The 27,119-nt window shown below is 37.9% G+C and overlaps 1 protein-coding gene across 1 annotated transcript in view; it reads right to left on the bottom strand.

Annotated features, from left to right (window-relative positions):
* Positions 1-27,119, bottom strand: part of MYH15 (myosin heavy chain 15) — a 150,452-nt gene that overhangs the window by 68,810 nt on the left and 54,523 nt on the right. The window contains 15 exon segments of the mRNA XM_044255030.1: positions 1,198-1,596; positions 3,612-3,684; positions 6,778-6,890; positions 8,588-8,764; positions 9,705-9,855; positions 9,857-9,945; positions 14,098-14,207; positions 14,210-14,352; positions 18,828-18,910; positions 18,912-18,965; positions 20,634-20,720; positions 20,722-20,761; positions 21,688-21,805; positions 24,621-24,708; positions 25,536-25,603. Of these exon segments, the coding sequence (XP_044110965.1) occupies positions 1,198-1,596; positions 3,612-3,684; positions 6,778-6,890; positions 8,588-8,764; positions 9,705-9,855; positions 9,857-9,945; positions 14,098-14,207; positions 14,210-14,352; positions 18,828-18,910; positions 18,912-18,965; positions 20,634-20,720; positions 20,722-20,761; positions 21,688-21,805; positions 24,621-24,708; positions 25,536-25,603 (1,793 nt within the window).

The following is a 27,119-nucleotide window of genomic DNA, read 5'->3' on the forward strand; positions in this document are numbered from 1 at the left end:
CATCCACAACTTGGCTAACCATTTGGCACAAGAAGCCTAGATAGCTTTCAGCGTGTCCTGGCTTCCAACCTGCCTTCCTCACCAAGATTAATCATCTCAGGCTTTTGATTTCAAATGAGAGATGTACAACTCTTCCTTTCACTTAACCACTCAGAAGGCATTTTAAGCTTATTAACTGGCCTAATTTCAATATTGTTGTGTCTCCGGGAATAGAGAGGCCTAAGGAGAGGGAGACAGACAGGAGAATGGCCAGTTGGTGGAGCAGTCAGAACACACACATTTATCGATTAAGTCTGCCTTCTTATAGGGGACATGGTTCTGGGTGCCCCCAAACAACAGTAACATCAAAGATCACTGATCATAGATCACCATAATAAATATAATGAAAACGTTTGAAATGCTGTGAGAATTACCAAACTGTGGCACAGAGACATGGAGTAAGACAATGCTGTTAGATAAATGGCACTGATAGACTTGCTCAATTTAGGGCTGCCATAAGCCTTCAATTGTAAAAAAACCACATTATCTGTGAAGCACAATAAAGCAAAGCTCAATAAAATGTTGTATGCCTGTATTTGTTCTGATTAACCTAACATAAGCCTTCTCTCAAACACCAGAGTAGGATGGCCTTTACCTATGAACTGATACTAGTCATTTGATGTAAGAGCCTGTGCTATATGGATTAATGGGTGCAGTGAAGAAAGAAGATGTGGTGAAACTTCCTTCTAAGTGCTGGCTGTTTACAGAGATGTCAGAAAAGATGAGGGGGAAAAGGTCTCTCCTGTTAGCAAAGCTCTTTGTGTCTACCATTCATTGAGACAAACACTAGAGTGTATGAGGCACCTCCAAGGAGTGTTTCCAACTCAATGTCATTCTTCAAGAGAGACACACCACTCACGTAACTAGTGGCTTACTTTCCAGTCTACTTATTTATATCATCACCGGAAAGACCCGTAAGAATCATGGACTGGAACTCTAATAAAACCAGAAGCTACTGTCAGACTACATTCAGGTAATAACCACGTGACCTTAATAATGTCCACTGAGATGAAGCTTGAGCTAGTCAATCAAAAGAACTATAGCTCCTATTAGCACACCCCTCAAGTCATCAATCTCATTTATTTTTTTTCTTTTCCTTCCTCTCCCCCACCTACTTTCATGTTCTGAAGTCCGTAAGGTAGACTTAAGAATGTTTACCTTAGCTCTGGTCATCTGCTCAACATTCATCAAGAGGTCTTCCACTTCTAGCTGCAAGTCACTCTTGTCTTTTTCTAATTTCCGCTTGACCTGTTGGAAATTGTCAAGCTGGCCCTGGAGCTCAGCCAGGCTGTCTGCATGTCTCTTCTTCAAAGTGGCAGAAGTTGCCTTGAAGTACAGTGTAGCCTCTTCCAGGTCTCTGCGAAGCTTCTGGAATTTTGTTTCCTGTTTCTTAGTTATATCCAGCTGAGCCAAACTGGTGCCTCCTGCCTCCTCCAGCCTCTCATTCAAGTCTTCCAGTTCTTGGGTAAGGTCAGCTGTCTCCCTCTCCACCTTGGCTCGAGTGGTCCTTTCAACTTCGAGTTCTGTATCTGTATCTGCAGCAATAAATAATTTTGACTTTTACAAAGCCCTTGTGGCATATTTTATATTAAGAGCTTTACTATAGTTTTATACATTTCTCAACACTAAGAAAAGTTACATAACACTCTGGGTTCCCATTTTATAAGGAAGATAGAATACACAGAAATTAAATTATTTTCCCCAAATCAGTACAAAAACCAGAATTCAAATGGGCAGTTCCTCCAGATCTCCCAGCCCTTGGGGATGAGCAACTTCATTAAATTCTATACATGGACAGGGAACCATAGTAAAGAGCACTTTCTAAAGCAATAGGAAACATTTTTCATGGAACAAGAAAAAAATTTAAAGAGATTTAATAAAAACTAACATGATGAATTTTATATACAATACCTCACTCCTCTAGAATTAGTTTACCAAACTCAGTTATTAGGAACTTGGGCAAATATCTGAAGAAAAGAATGACTATCTCTGAGTCCAAGCAACTCACTCATAAGAAACGGCATCAATGTAATTTTACACACATTTCTGACATACTTGATTACTTGGCTTCTTCCTTTCAAGGTGATTTCAAGTACCAGGAGATCTGAAGTAACGTATTAGAATTGGTGGAGGAGTGGAAACTGCTACCACGAATAGTAATCTGACACCATTAGAGGCAAAATTACTAGATAAAGGAAATTAGTGATAAGAACCCCCAGAGCCCAAAATCTTTTTAGTGTAAGGGCAAATAGCTTTACAGCATCATTGTAGTACAGGGAAGCCACTGATGTTTATTAACATCACCTTTAATAATTAAGCATACATTAGGATAGGGGTGAAAAGAGATAGAATCTATTTTAGAATATGTTTTCCTTTCCTTTGAGTAAGAGTACCACGGCTAGAGAATGCTGGTTTCTAGATCATGCCAAGATGTAGGCTACCAGATCTGTAGAGGAGTTATGACAGAAAAAGTGCCAAAAAATTTATGACTTCCACACCCAAGTAAACACGTTCCCCTTCCAACAAGTTATTTTGGGATCCAATAACTTTGTCCCAAACAATACTATCATTAAACCAAACATTTCTGAAATGTTTCCTCAGAAATAATCTTTAGAGCTTGTTTTTTGTTTTGTTTTGTTTTGTTTTAAATCATCAAGGGAAGAGAATTTGTCTTTTGGATAAATTGAAACTTCTGGGTCTTTTTATTTTGGATAAAGTCAAGTATCATTTGAAGACAAGCCGGTGAATATGATAGATAATCGCTTGGAGATTAATATTGTGTTTGAAATCATGCCTATAAATCAGGGAGACTGAATTTCTTATTTGGTTCAAAAATGTCTCAGAAAATAATTATCAGAAAGAGGCTCAAAATTATTTTGAGTAATGGCTACATTACTGAGATAAATATTTAGCTTTAAAGGAAAAACATCTATCATACAGATGTATATGCATTCAGCATATGTAAGGAGTTATCCATACATGTGTGTAGGTATATGCATATGTCCATACATACCTATATTACTCTGTAACATGGTCAAATAGTATAAAACAACTACATCGTCTAAAACTTATAAAAAGCTTCCTATTATCAAATAATATGTTGAGACTACAGGTAGATATAAAACAGATTTTCAGCACAGAAATAGAATTGCCTTCTAATCACGAAGACTAATCATTATAGAAAATTAAATTGCTAACCCTGAATGCTTACCATGAATCAGGCTTTATGCTTACCACTTAAAAGTACTGTTGCTGTTAATAATATTAGCTCAAAGGTTGTCAGGAAGATTAATAACTGAAAAAAATAAATGTCTAGAATTTTAGCACAATGTTTGGTTCACCGTAAATATGCAACAAATTATCTATGTTTTCATCTAAGTTTCAAGGGTAATTCTCCTAAGTCAGCCAGCTGGCGAATGCCACAGTTTACCTTCTTAACCACTGCTCTTTTCAGCTTCTGTCCATAGTTGGCTAAAGGTATGGATACCCTGGCAAAGTATTTGTTACTGAAGTACCAATTACCACCCATGAATCTACATATAGTCACACACAGGTATTTGACAGATGATTACCTGAAGTTCCTTAACCACCAGGCCTTTCTCCTTCTCCACCTTTAAATTCATCTGATTCATTTCTAGTTCTTTCCTGTTAGGTAAAAATGTATCAAATAGAATTGTTTAGAGTGATAACATTTAGCTCAAATATTTTTTAAAAGTCATATTTAAAATTATAGTAATGACATATGAAATCATTCTCATTGTAAAAACTCAACTATTATATCTATATCTGAAATCTCCTTGGCTATCACACCCAATCTTTGTTCCTTCCCTAGAGGTAAACACCATTATCAGTTTGGTGTGAGTCCTTCCAGACATTTTTCTAAGTATTGACATATGTTTGTGTTTGTATATTGGTAGAAAGAGTTTCATTTTCTTTACTGTGAAAAGTAACAATATGACACAAGTTTGTATTTATAGTTCCATAACTTACTTTTAACCCAATAACAAATTGGAGGTTTTTCCATGTTGGCCCACAGATAAATGATTTCATTTTTAAAAATTAACTGGGACGTACTATTCCATGATTGAGACATGCTGTCATTTATCCATTTCCCTATTAATAAGCCCTTAAGTTTTCCCCAATATTTTCCTTTTGTAGATAACACTGTTCGTATCCATGCCCCCTTGTGCACATGTGAGTGTTTCCTTAGAGTGGATACAGACCAGGGAATCGCTGGATCAAGTCCAAGTGTGTGCTTAAAAATATGGAACCCAAATAAATGAAAAAATAAAAGATATTCCTTTTTCCTAAAAAAAAATAAATAAATAAAATAAAAAGTAACCCACCCCTTTGCCCTGCAATAGCAGTGTGAGATTATTCCACATTTACACTTAATAGTAGCATACTTTTAATTTTTCCTAGTGTGAGAGATATTAGAATGACTTTCTGGTTTTTTTTTTTTTTTTGCTATTTTTTTAATTATGTTATGTTAACCACCATACAGTACATCATTAGTTTTTGATGTGGTGTTCCGTGGTAGAATGACTTTCTTTTTAATGCCTTTGTTTAACACTGAGGCAGCACATTGTCAACTACGAGATTCAAAAATGGCCAATAAGCCAAATAAACTACCTGGTGGTATCCTTCAATCATTCATCCACTAGGTTGTTCACATAATTATTGAACTATAAATTTCCTTTTAGTATTCTTGTTTTCTGATTCCTGCTGTAAATATTTCTCCCATGTTATATAACTTGTTCTGATTTTATTTGTGTTGGATTTTGCCATGATAATGTTTAAATATTTGCTATCATTAGATGTATCAAAATATTCTTTTTCTGCCTTTGCCTTTGTCACTTATTCAAGAAAATGTAACCTTCCATTTTCCTTAAGACTTATCACCTATGTTGTCTTTGAATGACTTTTGTCTTTATTGTGGTAAGAACATTTAACATGAGATCTACCCTCTTAACAAGTATTTAAGTGTGCAATAGAGTAATGCTAATTATAAGCACATTGTTGTACAGCGGATTTCTAGAACTCAGTCATCTTGCATAACTGAAACTTCACACATGTTAAATAACATCCCTATTTTCCACTCCCTCCAGCCCCTAACACTCACCATTCTAATCTGTTTCTACAAGTTTGACTATTTTAGGTGCCTCATATAAATAGGATCATGAAGTCTTAGTTCTTCTGTGATTCCCTATTCAACTTAGCATAGTATCCTCCCAGTTCATCCAGGGTGTCACCTGCAGCAAAGTTTTCTTCTTTTTAAAGGTTGAATAATATTCCATTATATGTATATGCCACATTTTCTTTATCCGTTTATCCATCAGTGGACAGTTAGGTTGCTTCTTTGTCTTAGCTATTGTGAATAATGTTGCACAGTCTAGCAGCCTCATAACCTTTTTTTCACATTTAATTCTTTAATGCAACTGGAGTTTGCATGTGGGAATAGTGCAAGGTAGAAATTTAACTTTCATCTCAGAAAATGAATAGCTAATAATCTCAGCACCATTTATTAAATACTCTATCCAGTCATCACTAATTTGAAATGCCACCTTTATCACACATTAAGTTTTTATAGATAATAGGTCCATTTAGAGGAATAGTTTTATAGTTAAGGTTGTACCTTTCTAAAAATGTGGATTTCTACAATGCCAGAGCTCTTTGACTTAGGGCTTACAAGCATCATTTTCACTTTGCTGAGCTGAAACATCATCTTAAAATTGAATGCTCAGGGACCTCTATCATGGTTTCTACGTTCCACACATATATAGGATGACATATTGACATATTTCTTCTTTTTCAAACACCTATCAAGTCCAGTAGCTTCTTAGAATATTAATCAAGTCTGAACATGAGCATGTATCATGGCAACTCAAACACACAGACAGAAAAACCAGAAACTTACAGCTTCTCACTTGACTCTCTTCTCTTCTTCCCTGTAAACCCAGTGATCAATGTGCTCTCAGCTTTATCCTGGCCCTGCCTTTCTCTGGGGCCTCACTGCTTCCCCCTTTTATCTGATCTATTCCCAAAACCTTGAAAATCCCTAATGGTTAGAATTAAGTTTAGCTAAGCAGGGGAAGAGACAAGAGACAAGAGAGAAAGTCCATTTCCCTGAGCAGTGAAACTAAACTGAGGCGGCATCTTGCCCAGAGATCATGGGAGCCGAAAATTCCCCTAATTCTCATTGTTATGTTTTGCTTTAAATTTTAAGATTTAATATTTCTATGGTAAATTACTTGATAGAAAAGCTATATAAATAACAATGAGGTTATATCTGGCCATCTTTTTAAAAGTGATCAGAGGCCTATATTGAACTTCACATTAGGGCTTTGTTTTGTTTTGTTTTATTAATTTTTGTTTTATTGTTATTATTATTTACTTTTTATGCCCCTGGTCTCATTAGAGGTAAAAGAAGTGAGCCCTTTAAATTTTTCGACTTGTAACCTCAAATTCCAATAATTCACATATCACATGCCTTACACCATTATTTCCCACCTTCTCAGTCACATTCTTCATGATTATGCCTTCACTCTCTTTTTACAACCAAATAATAAAGTCCAGCAAAAAAAAGATAATAATAATCATCATCTCCTAGGCTTGTTATCTTCCCCTTCAAATCTTAAGACATCTGACCCTGGAGCCACAGGGGTCAATGACATGAGAGAGCTGGTCCTCCCAATACAAGGCCTTCCCAGATGTTGCATCAACAGCAAGGTGGCTTACTTGCTCAGCTTCTCAGCCAGCTGCAGCTGGCCGCTCTCCCGGCGCTCCAGTTTGCTCTGTTCCCTCTCACAGTTCATTCTTGCTCTCCTCTCCTGCTCTAGGGCACCCTCCAGCTGACAAAAGGAGGCATTATTTAGCCAAATAAATTGGTAAAGTTTATACTTCACTAGATGTGTTCTGGAAAAAGAAAGAAAAACATAAAGCACAGATTATGTAAATGGTGCCCAGTTGTGTAGCTATTTTAAAATAAAAATTGCAAAAAAAAAAATTGCATGCATCAGTAAGACAACGAAAGATCTAGAAATTACAGTGATGAAAGACAACTTTGGAGATTAAGGAACAGGAGCTCTGTCCTCAGAAAGGAGCCAATAATAAAGAACCAGGGAGCCCTTATTTGATTGTTCCTCCCTGATGGGAAGCCCACTTCACACGGCAGCTCATTTCATGGGTGGATAAGTCCATTGACTCAGGAGAGCTTCTTCAGAAGAAGCCAAAATATTCTCTCTAAATTCTTCCCGTGAGTCTAAGCTCAGCTCCCTGGAGCAACACCAAGCAGATCTGTCTCCACACAATCATCTGTGAATATGAAGCATCTGTCCTGGTTCCGTCTTCGAGTCCATAACATTACGTCAAACATCATGTCCTGTTTGGGTACCACACCAGGGGCTCAGAACATTCCAGTCTTGCTGGATTAGCACTGTCAACAATATCGCGGCTGGTTCGGCAGGAGGCTAGATAACAGTCACAATATGACTATTTGTTCGTGGATATACTGAAATGGTTACTTTTCAACAATAGGAGCTGTTTCCTGTAACCAGCAAAATATATGAAATTCAAATAGAAGGAGGAAGGAGAATTTCTGGAAGGAGTATGTAAAAACCTGAAAGTAGATGAACTCCAGGGGAGAACAAGTGAGTGAGTGCGTGCGTGTGTGTGTGTGTGTGTGTGTGTGTGAGAGAGAGAGAGAGAGCGTGAAAGAGCGAGAAAAAGAGAGAGAACGCGCGCGCACACACACAGTAAATCCTCATATTGAGGCTTTGTGAGACACACAATCAGTGGAAATAGAAAGAGAATTGAGACAACTAACAGGCAATAGAGGAAACTGATAGAAAGGCATGAGGGAAAAGAAGCAAATAATTCAAATAAAAAACCAGACCACCTCTGTCAGCAATTTTACAAAGGCCAAGCTTTTGGAACTAATAAGAGAGTGAATGCCTCTGCTCTGCCAGCTGAGAAGGGGAAGAGAGAACGGTGACGTGACCATGAAGAGCGGTTTGAAACATCTTTAGGTCACAGGGTGTTTGGAGGCAGAACGGGGACACCATCTTTAGAGTCTTACAAGCAGTTTTCCCAAAGCCTAGGTTGAACACGGCTCGTGATTTACATATCTTTCAATTCTAAATAAAGCTCAGCACGTCCCTGGAAACACACAGGGCCTTAAACTAATCTTTCAACACTAGTGTCAAATAGAGAACCAGCCTACCTGTTGGGCAAAACACCGGGTTCTTGGGGAGCTATGGGGAAAAGTCTGTCACTGACAGGGATAACCCTACAAATCCTCTCAATGTTCTCCTCCCACTGCCCAGGCTTGTGGGAAGGTTGCATTTAAAAACTGACAGATTACAAGCTGGGAATTCTCTTAGACTGCAGTGGTTCAGTTTTATCAAGGAACAAATAAACCTCTGTTTTTCAATATTAAAGATACAAGCCACACGACTAAGTTTTCCCCAAACTGTCAAGATAAATTAAGTAAAAATCAGAGGCCTGTATACATGCAGACGGCTAACTAGCGAGACACAACACTTCCTACCTCATCTACTTGCCATTCCAATTTCAACTTGGCTGTGCTCAAGCTGCTGAGTTTCTCCCCCTCTGTGACCAGGTCATCCAGCGTCTGCTGATGGGCCTCCTGCATGACCTTGGCCACTCTGTTCAGTTTGCTGATCTCCTCATTTAGAGACTCCCCTTCCTCAGTCAGGTTCTTGACCTGTGGGAAGACAATGGTGACAGCAGCATTAGTGTTTCCGCTGAGAGGGTGGGCAAATGCTACGGGCCACGGGCCGTCTTGTCTCTTTTCCAGTACACACACAGACTTAGGGTAGGGGGTATTCTGGCTAAGCAAGTATCAGGTTCCTCATTCGACGGCCAGGTTTCCGAGCGCCCTATGATTATACGGCAAGAACACGACTCAAGGTAATTTTCTGAGTGCTCAGGGGGCACACAGCAATCTTGTTGTGTCTCAGATCCCAAGAGTGGCAATGAAAGATGAGTTCCAGCTGCTCAGATATGCAAAAATGGAAGCTGGCTCTATCAGGCCCACATGCTTTTTATGCAAGGGAACCAATGGCACAAGAATTGCTACTTAATTGTCTGCCAAAATTACAGTGTCCTTCCAGAGACCATTTGTTTATCAGAGGTTGGAAACCGACTCCTCAGCTAGTTTCAATCCATACACAGAGCGCCCGCGAATACCCTCAACTGAAATGAACAGAATGTCAAAATCCTTCGCTGGAATTAACATGACATCTTCAAGGTCGAACTTCAAATTAATGACAGAGGTAGGGGTTCAGACACATCCCAAATCACCTTTCAGTAAACCCCATCATGTTTGCTCTCCTTCCAAAAAAGGCTACTCAGAGGCCCAATGAAATCATGCTGCTCTATGAGATTTCAGATGTCATAAGACTGAAACACAAGTGAAGATGTCTCACTTGGAAAATAAAGCGGGGTTCCGGAAATTTGAATTGGAAATTTGAATTGGGACACCACAGTTCACTGGACCCCTTGATTTATGCCGGTTTCGACTGGGACGGCGGTCAAGTTCAGGCCACGGGTTCCTCCATGTGAACCCAGCAAGCCTGGTACCAGAACCTGATGGGGGGTGGGAATCGGGCGTCCAGGTCTCCCTGACATTATCAAAAAAGTACCTTGTGCTCTGTAGCACGCTTCTCCTTCTGTGACTTCACCAACATTGTTTCCAGGTCATCAATTTCTTTCTTCAACTTGGAACATTCATCTTCGAGCTTCTGCCCCCTGGCAGTCAGCTCGGAATTTATCTCCTCTTCTTCCTCCACCCGCAGACGGCACCTTCACTCTGGCCTCCAGCTGGATCTTGGATTTAATCAGTGACTCATACCGCTCTTCAACATTTGCCAGGGTCTCTTGCTCCTGCCATGATGAGGAGAAAATTGTTGCCAAAAGCTGGAAATAATTTATCAGCTAGACGAAAACGCTGTTTAACGCACAGCAAAGAGATAATTGCCTGCCCTGTGACCAGCACTTTCACCTGCCTTTCCTCAGCAGGTGAAATAAAATTCCCAGTTCCCTGATCCTATTGTTGAGAAGTGGAGGAGTTGCTTGTGCTAGGAGGAGCTTTTGATCTTTGGGGCCATTCAGTAGATTAGATTACCTCTTCTAAAGCACTTAATAGAATCCTGGTGGCCTAAAGGAGCTAACATGCCTCCAAAAATCAGTGGCTTACTGCTTAATTCACAGCTTCTGGAAGCCTCCACATGGCAAAGAGTTTGAGGTTGATGCCTTGCTCAGAATAACGTCTTTTAAGAAGGCAGTGTCCCCTCAGACACTAAAATATTCATAATACTATTATAAGTGCCCTGGTGCACTTGTTTAATATAACTTCAACAAATAAAATTGTGTATTTTTTATTTACAGGCTGAATTTAGAATTTATACATTTCACTTGCAAGTTATTAACTAGAGCCCATTATTATTTCCAATGAAAATCTTTTCCTCAATGATTCTGCCAGTGGTGGGTTCCACAAATTAAATACTGAGTATAAAATAGTCTTTCCTATCATCCTTTCAAATGTCTTACCTTCAATTCTCCATTGATTGATCCACCCTCCCTATGTTATAGGTCAAGTAAAAAATGAAGAAGTCATTTGCCTTTTTGCTATAAAGCATGTTTTGTAACTTTGAACCTCTCTAATGTGTTTGTCAGAGACTAAATAAAACTCCTTCCTTGTGAGCAAGTTCTTAATTACTGTAGGTCTCACTGCAACATAACTTCACCTGCATCTCCATCTTCCATCTCTAGACCTCTTCACCTATCCTTTGCAATATGCTCCTCTGGGAAATATATTTTTTTTTTATGATTTTTTTATTTAGTTAGTTGAGATAAAAAGAGAGTATACAAGTGGGGGGAGGAACAGAGGGAGAGAGAAAGAGATAAAGAATCTTCAAGCAGACTACCCATTGAGCACAGAGCCAGATGCAGTGTTCAATCCTGGGACCCTGAGATCATGACCTGAGCCAAAATCAAGAGCTGGCCGCTTAACCAACTGAGCCAGCCAGGTGCCCCCAGCAATTGATTAACTATTTACCTGGCTTAAGTTATTTGGCAATGCCAACTGGTGCAGCCACTCTGAGAAACAGCATGGAATGTCCCCAAAGAGTTAAAAACAGAACTACCCAACAATCCAGCAATTGCGCTACTAGGTATTTACAAAAAGGATACAGAAACATAGATTTGCAGGAGCATATGTACCCTGATGTTTATTGCAGCATTATTAACAATAGCCAAATTATGGAAAGGACTCAAATGTCCATCGACTGATGAATGGATAAAGAAGATGCAGTGTGTACGTATATAATGGAATACTACTCAGCCATCAAAAGGAATCTTGCCATTTGCAATTACATGGATGGAGCTAGAGAGTTTAATGTTAAGTGAAATAAGTCAGAGAATGATAAAAACAATATGATTTCACTCATATGTGGAATTTGAGAGGCAAAATAAATGAATACAGACGAAGAAAAAAAGGAGAGAGGGAAGCAAACCATGAAAGACTCTAAACAATGAGAACAGTTGAGGGTTACTGGAGGGAGGTGGATGGGGATGGGCTAGATGGGTGATGGGTATTAAGGAAGGCACTAGTTGTGTTGAGTAGTGGGTGTTATATGTAAGTGACAAAGCACTAAATTCTATTCTTGAAACCAATATTACACTATATCTTCACTAGAATTTAAGTAAAAATTTGAGGAAAAAATAGAAGAAAAAGGCCAAATTTTAGGCCATTGATTTCTGGCTAACTTTTAAGGATGGCCATCTGCCCAACAAATGGGGCTCAAAAAGGCACAGATGGGGAAAGCACAGAAGAGTAAAACTCCAACATCACTGAGGACCAAAAGAAAAGGGATAAATTAAAACAAACAAGAACATCAAAGCAGGAGGGGTCCATGCAGATCAGAGAAGCTTTCAATGTTTGGGAAATAATGGGAACATTTGATCTTAGCTCATACCAGGTTGACAAGCAGAATGCTTATTTGCTCTATTCCATTCAGTCTGTGTACTGGACCTGTCACCATCACTGAACGAGGAAGACAGTCCAATCGACCATCATTGATCCCTTCATTAAACATGACAGCAGGATTTGGGGGCCAGCTGAGCAATGATGTGGCAGGTTAACAGTGGGAATATATCCCTTCCCCGACGGTAGTTAATAACGTTAATTAGAACGGGTTCGTTCACTCAGTTCTGCTGGTATTTTGAATAAATGAATGATTTGAAAAGAATCTTTGTTTCCTTGATCCCTGCTGTGTTCAGCTGTGTCCCTTAAAAATAAATAATAAAACATATCATAGCTCTGTCAACTTTTAAAGTCTCAGTTACAATTTGAACTCATCTCAGCCTACCTGAGTTTGCCCCCGTAAGCTTCCCATGTTCCCCATCCTGATCCCTTATTGTGTACCCCAGGCTTTTACCTGCCACCCTCTGCATGCTTTGGGTCCATTTCTATCTCCCATGTTAGCCTAGGTAGCACTGGCCACTCTCTCTGTTGACAGGAAGAATGATGAAAACTGGGAGGCCAGGTCTCACCTGAAGCTGCTTCTCCCCCCAGCCACACAAAACATGGTTTTGCAAATGGTGATTTTTCACAGTATGAATTTAAAGAAGATTTGGAGTGGGGCCCAGGAATTTGTATTTCAAAAAAGTGTGACCTAGGTCAGGCTGAAATACACTAAAATTCTAGAACCAATGTTACGTTAAATTGTATCAGAAATATGGGTCTGGAGGTCCCTGGGTGACTCAGTTGTTTAAGCGTCTGCCTTCAGTTCAGGTCATGATCCTAGGGTCCTGGGATCGAGCCCCGACATTAGGCTCCCTGGTGAGTAGGGCGCTTGTTTCTCCCTCTCCCTCTGCCGCTCCCCTGCTTGTGCGCACTCGCTCTCTCTCTGTCAAATAAATAAATACAATCTTTTAAAAAAGAAAGAAAGAAAGAAATACAGGTCTGGATGAAATTCTTCTGCAAAATATGGTCTCTTGGAAAACTAATGAATAGCAGAGGACCAAAGAAAAGAATAACGTGGATCAGTCTAAAATTATTAAATTTTCTCTGTTTTCTGTAAGTTCAAAAATCAGGAAAAAATGTTCTATAATTGTATTGTACAAATTGTATATAGTCACATTAGAACCCAGTATTTTTTTAGCTTAGCACTGTGCTAAGTGTGGTGGAGAATATAATAATAGTGGAGAAAACTTCATCACTGCCTTTGGGGTGTTTAGGGATAACAGCAGTGCTGGTGCCCAGAGAGGAGGAATGTGTAAGGGAGTGAGTAACGGCACACGGGTACCAGAGTGGAGATGGAGGGTCAGATGTCAAGGCCATGGGTCTGGAGGCTATAATGCACATATTGCAGGATCGGAACGTATTCATCAGAGAAGCAACACGATGTTGTTTAAGACAATGGTTCTCAATCCTAACTGGATATCAGAATCACCCATATAGATTATTTGAACGACGTAAGGCCTGCTTAATCAAAATATCTGACAGTGGGGTCTAGACACCTTTCTATTTTTTTAATGCTTCACCAATAAGTTTGAGGCAAAGCCAATGTTGAGAGCTGCTCTTTTAAGAATTGAACTGATTAATGAAGTTGATTTGGGGTAGGGGAAGTGGAGAAACCAAAAATCAGGAAAACAACTAGAAGCAAACTGCAATAATCCTGAAGATTTCAGTAAAGTTTTTCTCAGAATCTACTAAATCCTGTCTTTTGATTTGCTAATGGATCACACAAAATTTAAATTAAGACCCAGAGCTCCTTGGTTCCCAGGATAGATTGTGGTGCTTTTATATACTTAAAGCCCATCTAAGAGTTTGTCCCCTTTTCAAAGACATCCCGCCGATGAAATCAGCTCACTAGGAAACAGGGTGTCTCCTTAAGTGTTTCCATTGTGTCTGCTGAAATGCTATAGTATTTGAAAAGCACATGCCTCATTTTTCTCAAGTGAACACTGCCTGCAAAACAAGGGACTCTAATTAAAAACTTGATGTGGAGAACAAATGATGGGGCCACTCACCGCCTGCAGCTGAAAAAGCAGGTCATTCTTTTCCCTGACGAAGGAGAACTGTTTGGCTTTCAGTTCTTCCCTCTGAGATCCCGAGTTCTCCAGGGTTTTTTGCAGTTGACACACTCTTCCTTCAGAGCAGCTATCTCCTCTCCCATTCCAGCAGATTCAACTAGAGGCTTGATCTTGAAGAAGAGTCTCATCCAGGGCCAAGTCTTCACAGTCATGAAAACTCTTAGGTTCCACTGGATCACAAGAAGGGTCTCCCTAAATCAAGAGAGAAAAGAAAAACAAGTGACCCCAGACAATGGGAGAGCCATTTTCCCAATTAAGATCCTTAAGAAGCATATCTTTTGAGGAGTCATTAAAGTTTCTCATTTATCTTCAAAGCCCTTCTACATCTGAGCTCTCACTTGATTCTGGCAAAAGCCCTATGAGGGACTTCTGGAGCTAGCAATATTGTGGGCTAGATGCCCCCAAAATATTCCCACTGCAAACATCCTTGCAATGAGAGCTGAGCTGGAAAGAGGGTAACAGAGAAAGAGGGAGCAAATAAACCCTAATGAAAAGTCAGTGTGTGTATAGCTTGGCCATCTTCATGGAAGGAAGGATCCAGTCTTGGTATTGTAGAGATTTACATTTTTACATCCATATGGATAAAGAGACAGGCTGAGACTTTCAGAGAACATCACCCTTCATGAAAAGAAAAATTTAAAAATTCACCACTGGCAAAAAGTGATGTCAAAGAAAAGTATATCTGATTTGCTCTGGCCTCAGGGTAAAGCAAAAATTCTACTCCAGGAATTTTTTGTTTTTATCATGGATCAGGACCACTGAAATGTCTGAGGTTTAAACTATACTATCTGATCAGTGCAGATGTATGTAAGAATTTAGCATCATCATTTTTTACGCTGGCAATAAATATCCTTTGGGCTTTTGGGAAAAGAAAATGCAAATGTGCACTGAAGAAAGTACCCTAAAATCAAGCACTAGAGATTCTCTTAAAGTCCCTTTAAAGATGAGCTTACCTCTTCAAAATTACAAAACACATATAGAAAAAAAAAATCACCCATCAGTGAGGGTGAGCAACTATAATAAAAAGTTTGATTAACCCCCCAAGAATTTCAAATAATTGAACAATCTGGTGGAGACCATAAAATAATTGTTAAAAATTCTTAAAGGCATAGAGGGAAGACTTGAAAAAACAAGAAAGAAATGAGCCATTATAATAAAAGGGCAGAAAGATTTGAAAGAGGACCAAATAAAATATCTAATATTGGAAAATATAGTCATTTAAATCAAACAGTCAATGTAAGAATTAACCAGCTGATTAGACACATTAAAAAGTTGTGAATTAGTAATAAACCCAAAGCAAGTGGAAAGAAGGAAAGAATAAAGATGAGATCAGAAACTAATAAATTAGAATAAAAAACAAAATAAGATGATTTATTAATCTAAATAAACATCTGACATCAATGATTAAGAAAAAGGACAGAAGGCACAAATAAACAATACTAGAAAAAATAATATTCTAATAATAATCTAGGATTGTGCTTTAGAAATATATGTATAGATATGATAGAGATTAAAATCATAATCTAGCAAATTGGAAAATTTAAAAGAAATGTACAATTTTTTTAAAGAAACTCATCTAAACTGATTCAAGAAGAAAGGAAAATCTCAATATGCTACAACTGTTAAATAAATGGAATCAAATTTGTAAAATCTATCAAAAAAATCCCATCACCAGATCTACATGGTTTTACAAACAAATTTTAACAACCACTGAAGGAATAGATAATCAAAATAAATTGTTTCATGTTTTGAAAAGAGGAGACATTCCCCACTTGTTTTATAAGGGTAAGGTCATCTTGATCCAAAGTCTGATAATGTAGGAGAAAAAAATTACCAACCTTTTCACAAACAATGTTGCAAAAATCCTTATGATAATACTGTAACTAAACCCATCAATGTATGAAAAAGTTCAAAAACAAATTGGGTTTAACATTTTTAAAAATCTATCAATATAATTCAATATACTTAAAGGTCAATGGGGAAAAAAACCTATGCAATTATTTCACCAGATGCAGAAAAAGAATTTAACCATTTTCCTGAGAAAAGTGCTTAACAACATAGGATGGAATAAAAGTCCTCCACACAATATATCATACCTACAAAAAGAAAAATCTACAGTTAACATCTTCTTAAAAGAGAAATGATAGCTTTCCCCGCAGTCAGAAATAGGACAAAGTTTGGCAAAAGTTTTTGAAGTCCAAAATACCACAAGTTGGCATCAATATAGAGCAATGGGATTTTCATATACTTCTGGTGAAGAGTAAATTGGAAAGCATTTTGGTGATATCTCATGAAGATGAAGTGGTGTGTAGGCTAAAATCTACTAATTCATACCCTAGAGAAAAGCTATGGAAAGTGCGGGCCTCACCAGCTGTTACCCACAAACTCTTAGAGCATGAACCAGCATTTTGAGTGATATTGCCCTCAAGAAACTCCTGCATATGTGCAAGGGCAGACATTTGCAAAAATGACACTAGAGAGCTGTTCCTAATGGGAAAAAATTGTAAATGAGTTAAATTTACTTGAGTTAGAAAATGGATCAATAAATCATGGTGTATTTGTACAGTGGAATATTATATAGCAGTTAAATCCATAATCTAGGACTAGATTTATCAACATTAATAAATTTCAAAAATAGTACTGAAAAAAATAGAACAAATTTCTGCATAATATATACAGAATATTATTTATGTGAAGACTGAATACAGGCAAACCTTTTAAGGATATCTGCATATCTCCACAGGATTCAGATCACGGCAGAAATACACAAGGTGCTTCAACTGTATCTGTTATTTTTATTTATTTATTCATTTATTTATTTAAAGATTTTATTTATTTGAGAGAGAGACAGAGAAAGTGAGAACACGAGTGAGGTGAAGAACAGAGGGAGATGCAGATTCCCTGCTAAGCAGAGAGCTCCATCCTGGGATTCCAGGATCATGATCTGAGCCAAAGGCAGACAGCTAACTGACTAGGCCCCCCAGGTGCCCTTGTTAATTTATTTTTTTTAATGTTGTGAACAGCTACCAGAAAAATATGTTAAAGGTATGAAAACATATCTTTATATGTTTTATATATGAACATGAATGAAACATAGAATGATAACAAAATTTCAGGATCTGGGGAACTAGGTATAGGACCTGGATTAAGGGAGAAATACGTAAAGAGCTTCAATTTTGTAAATGTTTTTAAATCGTGAGCAATAGAGAGAAAATGTTAGAAACTGCTAAACTTTTGATAATAAGCTCCATGAGTATGCATTAAAATATTTTGTGTGTTTGAAATATTTTATGATAATTGTTTAAAGCCGGAGTGCCTGGGTAGCTCAGTTGGTTAAGCGTCGTCATTCAGCTCAGGCTATGATCCCAGGGTCCTGGTATGGGGCTCCCTGCTCAACCAGGCGCCTGTTTCTCCCTGTGACCTATTCCCCTACCCCTGCTTATGCATACACACTCTCTCTGTCTGAAATAAATAAAAGTCTGTAAAAAATTAAAAAAATTAAAAATTAAAAAAAATTGTTAAAGTCATTCTATTATTTAGAAGGAGTGGATGGTAAAGACCTCATTTTACATGGGGCACCTGGGTGGCTCAATCAATTAAGAGTCAGCCTTACACTCAGGTCATGACCTTCAGGTACTGGGATTAAGCTGTCAGTCATGTCAGGCAGGAAGCTCAGTTTTTCCCTCTCCCTCTGCCTCCCCCACCCCCTTGCTTGTGTTGTCTCTCTCTCAAATGAATAATTTTTTTTAAAGACCTCATTTTACAGATGAAGGAAGTGAACTATATAGACATTAAGAGTTTTACCAAAATTTATATAACTAGTCCTAGAAGCTATGTCTTATGATTCCCAAACTCCCATAAATTCCCATGCCTTACTGAGCATGATATGAGTTACAGGAGATTGTTTAGGAAAGGTCTCTTAATATCTTTGCTATCACCATGTAATTATCTTTTTTTTCTTTGGTAAAACAGAAGGAAGTAACAGATTATCAATTAAACAAGTTATACCAAGATCTGTGGACCTCTCTCCAGAAAGTAAACTATACCATAGAAAAAGTAAATGCAACAATTGCAGAATCTTTTGCTCACAATCCCTTTGTTTAGAGATTTTTCTAGCTTGCTTTCCATGATTCTCTTAAAGAATAGACAAAACCTACACCTTAGTGTCCAAATGTGATGATAAATGTCCCTAGTGAACCTGCCTGAAATGAAATAAGAGAGTTATGATTACATATCTCCAACAGCCACAGTTTCTGACCCAGGGGAGGTTGTAAAGTGGTCAGAACACCTCCTCACTCTGCAGCAAATTTCCCTAGAGTTGGCTGTGGAATGCATGCGAACTTTTCCAGATCTGCTTTGGTTATGAATTGTGAGTCACGCCACCCTCAGAGATCCAGACTTCCTTGACTATAAAGAAACCCTCCAAAGGCAAGCCCAGAAACAATACAAGAAATATCTGAATTACGCTTATACTTGGTTAGATACTTCAATAAAAGCCCTTTGTGCTCTGTTTGGTGTTCCAGGATTTAAAAATTTTAGTGAAGTCCCAGCCTGAGCAGAGGTGGCAGCCCTTTCCACTGACCTATGATAAGGCAGTGAGATAAGGTCACATTGATGCAGGTACACTGCTACTCCGGCAGTGGGAGTGTAGGGTAAGGATATCATACCTCTCTTCCAGAATCCTCTGGAATGTGATTCGCATCGGTTTGCCCCGTACTCTGGCTTGAAACAATGTAAAGACTTTGGATAAGTCTCTCATCTCTCATTGATTCCAGTTGTTCCAGAAAGCCAGCTTTTAAAAACACCTAAAAGAAATAATCAGACGCGAGTTCCCCTCATAATGGGCATTCATTATTCAGTCTACTGAATGACTGTGTGAACAACTGGTGTATTCATTGATTAGTTGTATTTCTTGTTAAGTCCTACTCAAGGTGTAAAATGTACATTCTAGAAGATTTGCTTTTATAAATCTAAAATTTGCAAAAATATTTTATTTAATCCTGTGGTTATTTTGGTTCCTTAAGAACATAGACTATTCTCCTCATCTTTTAATAATGTATAGGCTGTTGAGAAAACCTGGTTTAAATTTTAGGATCGACCCAGCCAAGCAGTGCTCTGCAGTGCCAGACAGGGCTCTGCAAACTTTTCTGTGAAAGGCCAGATAGAAAATATTTTTGGGCTTTACAAGTCACATAGAATTTTCATAGATCTATAGAATCTTCATTTCCTCTTCCTCCCTTTCTTCTCCTCCCTTTCTTCCTCTTCCTTTCCCCCTTCTTTAAAAAAAAAAAAGAAAAGAAAAGAAAAGAAAAAAACCCAACCATTTTAAAATGTCAAACCATTTTTAACTAATGGGCCGTATTAAAAATAGGCCACGGAAATGGCCCTTAGGCCAAAGTTTGCTGATCTCTGCTCTGGAGAAAGTGACTATGTCTTAGCCATTAAAGAATCCACATCGATACTTTTTTCAAGAATTAGAAGTAATGGCCAAGATGAGGTGAGTGAGGTGTCAGGAACAAATTTTAAGGAAGAACTCACTTTCAGGGCTGTTTAAGTCAGTACTTACATGAACCTAATAATGAGTACCATCTTAAACTTTGTGCCTCAGGAGGCTCTCTTACCTCATGCTAGTCCTATCTAGACTAGTAGTATACAGCAAAAACAACTACATCCATAGGGAAACAAGGTACCAGTAGTGGAAATCAGCAGAAGCAACAAACACCAGAAACAGATTCTCAGGCACTCAAAATGTAGGAGTCAAGTAACATTTTACAGTCATGTCCAATGGAGCTCCTTTTTCTGTGAGCTTTTCACCCTAGACCCTCCAATTCTCTTTCTAATAATTTGGTCCTTCTATGCATGTCATTAGGAACAACCTGATGTTGACTATCAAATAAAACCAAATCTATTAGTCAGAAGTTTCCCATAATGTGTGGATCCTATCAAAATCACCTAGGACAAAGCAGAATTTAGCAAACCACATTTAAAAAACTTCTATGTGGATTAATTTTTTGGGATAGTGGGGTTGACCTTAACATTTTAATTACTCGTACAGTAATTAAAACAAATACAAGTTTTGTAGAATTAATTCCCCAAAAGAGTACTTGTTGATGAATCCGTTCACACACAGACAAGCAGTTCATTCCAGTAAGTTGATTCACCTTTTTCTAGCTCTGATGTCTATGCACATTTTCTAGCACACTAAGGTTGCTTCAATATTTTATATCTTGGCACAAACTTACTTAGATGAATAATTATAAAAATGTACATGTAGTCAACACTAAGATTTAAGAAGCACTGAGTTTTCTCTCAAATAGCATTGATGTCTCCACTTTCAGCTGAGTTCTATTTGTGTTATTTGTGGTCACAAGTATTATAGAATGCCTTATCATTGCACTTTCATGGGTATTTTAAGATATACACTCTTTTCTCCTACTCTTCTCCAAATGCATTCTTCCTAGTTTTCTGGTTACCTTAGTGATTCCAAAGCGGTACTGGGTATGATCTATCTTCAATGAGCCAAGTAATTCCTCAGCTGCTTTTCTGCTGCTTACAAACCTACCTACTCTTTGGAAATGCCTTTGGGCGCAAAATGCAGTGCCTAATTTAAAATAGATAAAAAATAAATCCTGGGGTCAGAGAGGTCATATGATTCACAGAAAGAATAATTTGAACAAGTGAGATAGAGGAGGTACAGACTTGTACCTCTCCTACAAATATATTCAATTTTCACAAAACTCATGGCAATAGTAATGAGAATACAAGCAATAATCCCTTATTTGGGGATAATAGTTTGTACTTTCATAGTATTTTAGAGACAATGTCATTTGATTCTCCGCTCAATTAGGGAGGGAAGGAGAGATTGGGAGGCAAGGGGAGGGAAAGAGGCGGGCTTAAGTATCTCTATCATACCAATAAGATAACTGGAAAGCAGAGACATTAAATGCTTTTTTTTTTTTTTTTAATGCTTTTCCAAGATTTCTTCACCCTGATGGTGAGCTGGTGGAGAGCTAGAAATATGTCTCTTAACCTGAGACATGTACTCCTTCTACTCTACCATACTTTGCTCAAATTTGCTTGATGACCTATAATTTATACTTTGGGGATTCAGAAAATAGAAAGCAAAAATGCCTCTCCTGCCTCCTGCCACACACCCTGCTGGCTTCCTTTCTTTCACAGGCTTGCTAGTACAGCAACAGCCTGCTTGGAAGGCAGCTACGATTAAGTACATATGACATTTCAGAAATTCAATTCAGCCTCCGTGTCTTTCTTCTGTATATATTTCTTCTATATGTGGGTCTATTACCCGTTAATAGAGATTTAAGAATATTACAGCTACATGGATGTTGGATTTAAGGGGAAGTAATAATGGAACTCTGTCGTCATATATCTCACCACCACCAAAACACATCGATCTGTAGTCTGGAGGACATCAACCAAACAAATAATGCATGCCTAAACACTCAGAAAGAGAGGAAAACAGAATGGGCTGCCTTGGGCTCCTCGGATCCTGGGATGTATTTTTACCTTTGTTTAAAATCAGCATACAGCAGTTGGTTTGGAAAACCTTCACAGCACATCCTGATTCCTTCTAAGACACCATTACAGCGCAGCTGCTGCAGAAGCAAGGAAGGGACTAATAAACCTGTAGAAAAAGGATCACTCTCAGTCTGTGTCCAAAAGAATTATTACCCAAGATCTTGTCTTAATTGCTGCATCTTGGGATTTTAAAAAAAAGTTTGAATTTGATGTTCTTTAATATAATAGGCAATAGGAGTTCACTCACTCCCAGCCAGTACCCAACTTATCATGCAAGAGTCTCTAAATCGGATTTACCTGAAATTCTTCTAACACAGAATGAACCCTTTCATTCATGGTTTGTCAAGTTTTATAAGCAAATACACCTAGAAGATGAAAAAGAATACATTTTTGCTAGGATTATAAATAGCTTGTATTACATCCCTTCTCTGGCTGAAAACCAGCTAGAGAAGAGTGTAAGAACACAAAAGGGAACTGCCACCTCCAAGTAGGGAGGGGAAGGGATTACAAGAATGGGGGAATATAAAAAAGGAGAAGATGAACACAGCCACAAAACTCTGTTTACTTTTTTGCCTTATGAAGGACTTGGTCACATCCCAGCCTACATTCTCTCCTTATTATCTTGAGAGCACCTGAGTTTTGTTCTGTAGCATAAGCATCTCCCTACCACCTCCTTATTTATCAGATGAGGCCCTACCAGAGCTGTGGCTGCAATCTCTGAGACAAGCCTCTGAAAAACCTTCCAAGGAGCCACTGTGTCTTTCAGCAAACCTTCTGGAAGAAGTCAAGTAGCATTCCTCCTAACACAAAGGCCTTATGATAGTATTATAAGAAAAATGGAAATGAGATGAATCTCAACTTATGTCCCGGGTCACAGAAATAAACCCTAAGCCATATATCCATATTCCTGTACTCTAACCCCTTTCATAGACAGAAACAAATGATGTGTAAGAAGGGGAACAAGTGGTGTTCTATGACCCCAAAAGATCAAGTATACGCATTACCTTTAAGTACATATGAAAAACTGTCTTGATTAGATCATGAAGCTTTTCTTAGGACTTTGTCCTATGACTTAAAAAAAAAAATCAACTGCTGAAATCAGAGCTGACTCAATGGGAGACAACTCTAATAGGTAACAGAATTGCTCCAAAATAGAGGCAGCTAATTAGATTTCTTGCCAAATGGAAGCAGTGTCCCTAGATGCATTCAGAAACCCAGCTGATAAGAAACAATGAGGCAAAAACATACAGCATCAATGAACACGAAGTGTTTGTGTTGCAAAAACCCAAACTGCAACATCATTGTTTAGTATCACACTTTCCCAAAATAGGTCACAGGCTGTCAAGACTGGGGTCCTAATTACAGGAGGTTAATAAAAATGCAAGATACTACAGAACCTCAGAAATTAAAATCAGCAGCATCTGGCTAGCTATATATTCCAAGGGTGATTAGTGCTCTGAAGACATAAGTATGTATCATCTATACAATTTTGAAGCTGACAGCCTCTGACCAAGTTATGTAGAAGCCTGAGAAAGAAGTCTGAGAACCTTCAAACCCATGATGTGTAGAAAATAATTCATGTAGTTAAGGTCTGTAAAAACTTTGTTTTGGCAATTAAAAACAAGAAATATTTCACTACTGCCCACCTACTACAATCCATTCATCAAAAAAGTATCCAGTATAATAGTCAAGACATGCAAACAACCTAAGTGTTCAGAGACAGAAGAATGGATAAAGAATATGTATGCATTTGCACACACGCATACAAATATATGCATATATATATACATATATATATTCCATGAAATATTATTCAGCCATAAAAAAAAGGAAGTCCCACCATATGCAAAAGCATGGATGGACCTTGAAGTCATTATGCTAAGTGAAATAAGTGAGGCAGAGAAATACAAATACTGTATGATCTTGCTTATATGTGGAATTTAAAAGCAAACAAACTCATAGAAAAAGAGATAGATTTATGGATTTGTGGTTATCAAAAACAAGAGGTAGGGGAGGGTGAGGACGTTGGACCAACATGGTCACAAGGCACAGACTTCCAGTCGTAAGATAAATAAGTACCAAGAATGCAATATACAATATGATAACTATAGTTAACACCATTGTATGGTATACTTGAAAACCTAAGCATCAAGCTAATAAAGTTAAGAGAGTCAATCCTAAGAGTTCTTATCACAAGGAAAAAAAAATATGTGAGAGGATGGATGTTAACTGAAATTAGTAATCATTACACAATATATATAAGTCAAATCATTATGCTATATACCTTAAATTCATACTGTAGTGCTATATGCCAGTTATATCTCAATAAAACTGCTGTGGGTAGTGGGGGGGAACCTTAAAATAAAAACAAAAAAACTGTCCCACCCCTCAGAAGTACATAACTAAAGAGATGGGTGCTATTAGAGAGAGGGAAGATATCAGTATTGACAAGAAGGCTAGAGGGAGTTCTCAAAAATTAGAAATGGATTTAGGAACTGTCTTTACAGCCAGTTTATATAATTCAGACCAAATAATTTCCTTTATGCTGAAACATCTACCTTAATTCCTCCACTGATGATCTAATCCTCTTTATTATACTTTGCTTTTATCGACAATGGCACAGAAGCTCATCCAGATTTTAGCATGAGATACAAGGAGGAATTTAAATGGTAATATCAAGCATTCTAACGTTACCCAGTTGAGTTGGCTTTGTGAATTTCTTCTGTGTGTCCACTCAACTCTCAATTCAAAAGCAATCTTGAGGTTTTGAACATCTCACTTTAAAGTTACTTTCATTTTTCTATCTGAAATCAATGCTTATATATATAAAAGGAACTGGTAAATTTTCTAAAAAAGACATTCAACATAGCTTGAGTCAAATGTATTTCTTAGTGCAGATCACAAAGAAGTCTAATTCTTACCTGGCATTTTGTTCACATTGGGATTTATGCATCATACAAAATGAGGTGCTGTTGATTTCAGCTTAGTCATCAATTTATTTAGGTTTTCCTTATATAGAGACCATAATAAACACAGAATCACTTTGCAAATCACTAAAAATACTGATCTACCTCACAATTGTCTCCAAGTCTATCAACTTAATCATAAAGCAAAGATGCATATCAACAATAAAATAATGAATTCAACATCCTTCTGTGCTTACCAAACCATACATTATTTCTTTCTTAAGGCAAGTCAATAGTTATCTGACAGATGCACTTCTGTTGTGAATCATATCTACCTGTTTTGAATTTGATAGTGTTAATTTATGGCTGGGCAAACAAATGACTTGAACACATAAATTGTTTCTCGAGTTTTCTGTGCAGAAAGTTTTTCTAAGGTCAGATTCTCTGGAAGCAGGATCTGAATCAGGGATTTACCTGAGAAGCAGGACAGGGTAGGGGAAGAAAAAAAAAAAACAAAAAAACAATGATATAGATTCAAATCTGAACGTGATCCCTGAAGGAACTCTGAGCACAAATGCACCAATTGTACCACAGTTGCTCCCCCCATCTTGAGGCAAGAAAGGAAGTCAGAGTCTGGAGGGGTAAGGAGAGAGTTTAGCTTCCCATTTGCCAGTGGCAATTCTGAGACCTGTGTATTTTTATGAGCCAACATTCTCATCAGCTAAAAGATGGGTGTAGGGCTGATAAGGGGGACTAGGTGAGATACCAATAGTGTCCACAAAAATACCATTAATATCAAGATAAACTTCAACTTTTCCCACTTGGCTAACTTCAGATACTTTTACCTTGAAGACGTGAAAATTCAAATAAGTAATAACATATGCAGATTGTGAGGCAGTTAATATATGAATAGATGCAATTAAAAATTACTTTATGCAGAGATGCAACCGTTTGGAATGAAACTCCTCTCTTGCGTTTCTTCTCCCCAAACTGTAGAGCTAAAAAAAGAAGAAAAAAGCATTTTAAAAGCTCTTTTTTGTCACATTATCATACCCTGTTGATGAAAGCATAAATTTGTCAAGATCTAGAAGCAATATGGCAATATCTACGAAAAGCTTTAAAAATATTTGTCTCAACACAAATGTCTATTTTTAGTGTTCTTCCTTAAAGAAATAGTTGGGCAACTGTGCAAAGTTACTGCTACAGCATTGTTTAGTCACTGACAAAAATAAAATAAAATAAACAAAAACTAAAGTTATCAAAGCAAATGTCTTTCAGTAGGAGATTGAATAGTTAAATATGAAAGAGTATATATAAAATGAAATACTGTGGCCTTTTAAAATGATGAGGAGGATCCATATACCTGACATGGAAAGATTCCTAGGAGTTATTTTAAGAGAAAAAGTAGGTTATAAAGGTGTGTGTGCTATGATCCTGAGTATGTATACATGTCTGTCAGTGTAGTTGTATTATTAGCAACTAAATATATAAAAAATATTGGGAGAAGCATATACTAAAGTGTTAGCAATCGCTATCACTCTATGTAGAGTGAGAGGTAACTTTTATGTTTCTCTCTTTGTTTTTCCAAGTCGTCTGTGTTTTTGGCAACAGTCAGGCATCGGGTTTTTAATTTATGAAAAAAATAATCTATTTCCATTTTCTTCAAGAAAAAGGGTCCATGTTAAACCAAATTGTTTTATACACATTTGTGTAGTGCTAACTCACAAAGTTGTACAACAGCAACAATGACTGCAAAATTCCTCGGCATTCCAGAAAAAATGGACCAGCTGTCCGCATGTAACACAAAATATTCTCTGCACCTGAGTAATACCTGTGCTGGGGCAGAAATCCTAAAGCTGAATCATTAACATCCTACTGACATGCCTCAGGCCCTCTGAGTTAGTCACTGGACCTCTTAGTGTTTCAGTTCCTCCACCTATGAAAAGAGAATACTACTACCTTCCACTATTAATTTTTTAAAAAAATTATAACTCCAGTTATAATTTCTTGGATTCCCCCAGAAGAAAGTATGGTTACTATGGGTAATTTAGTATTTGGAAGAGGAAGAAACGTGGAGGCAAGTATTTTCAGGAGGTGCTTGAAAAATTATGAAAAAAGGGGGACATTCTGGACAGTTATTCTTTTCTGTTTCCGAAGGACACAGCAGACACTCTGAAGAGTCTGAAGATGATTTCCTGTCTGACTCTCTGCTGAACTGCTGCCTGATCTCTTATGATCAGAGAATGACCCATCTGGGAGCCGTAAGCTTAGGAGTCACTATCTAACCGAATGCTCAGGGGCACTTTAGAAGCCATTAGAATCAGGCAAATGCACTGCCTGAAGATTATCAGGGTCCAAATACAATAGCCTTCATTTCTCAACCTCTTGAGGGAGGCCAACGGGATTTCAGGCCTGTTCCTGAAATACGTCATCTGTGCTGATGAAGCCAGGAAGTGCCAAATTCTCTCTCCATTTCCTGACCATGTCAATCCGGAGTCCCAAATCAGCCTGCTG

The sequence above is a fragment of the Neovison vison genome, chromosome 6 (genome assembly GCF_020171115.1).
Source record: "Neovison vison isolate M4711 chromosome 6, ASM_NN_V1, whole genome shotgun sequence".
Classification (NCBI taxonomy): Eukaryota; Metazoa; Chordata; class Mammalia; order Carnivora; family Mustelidae; genus Neogale; species Neogale vison.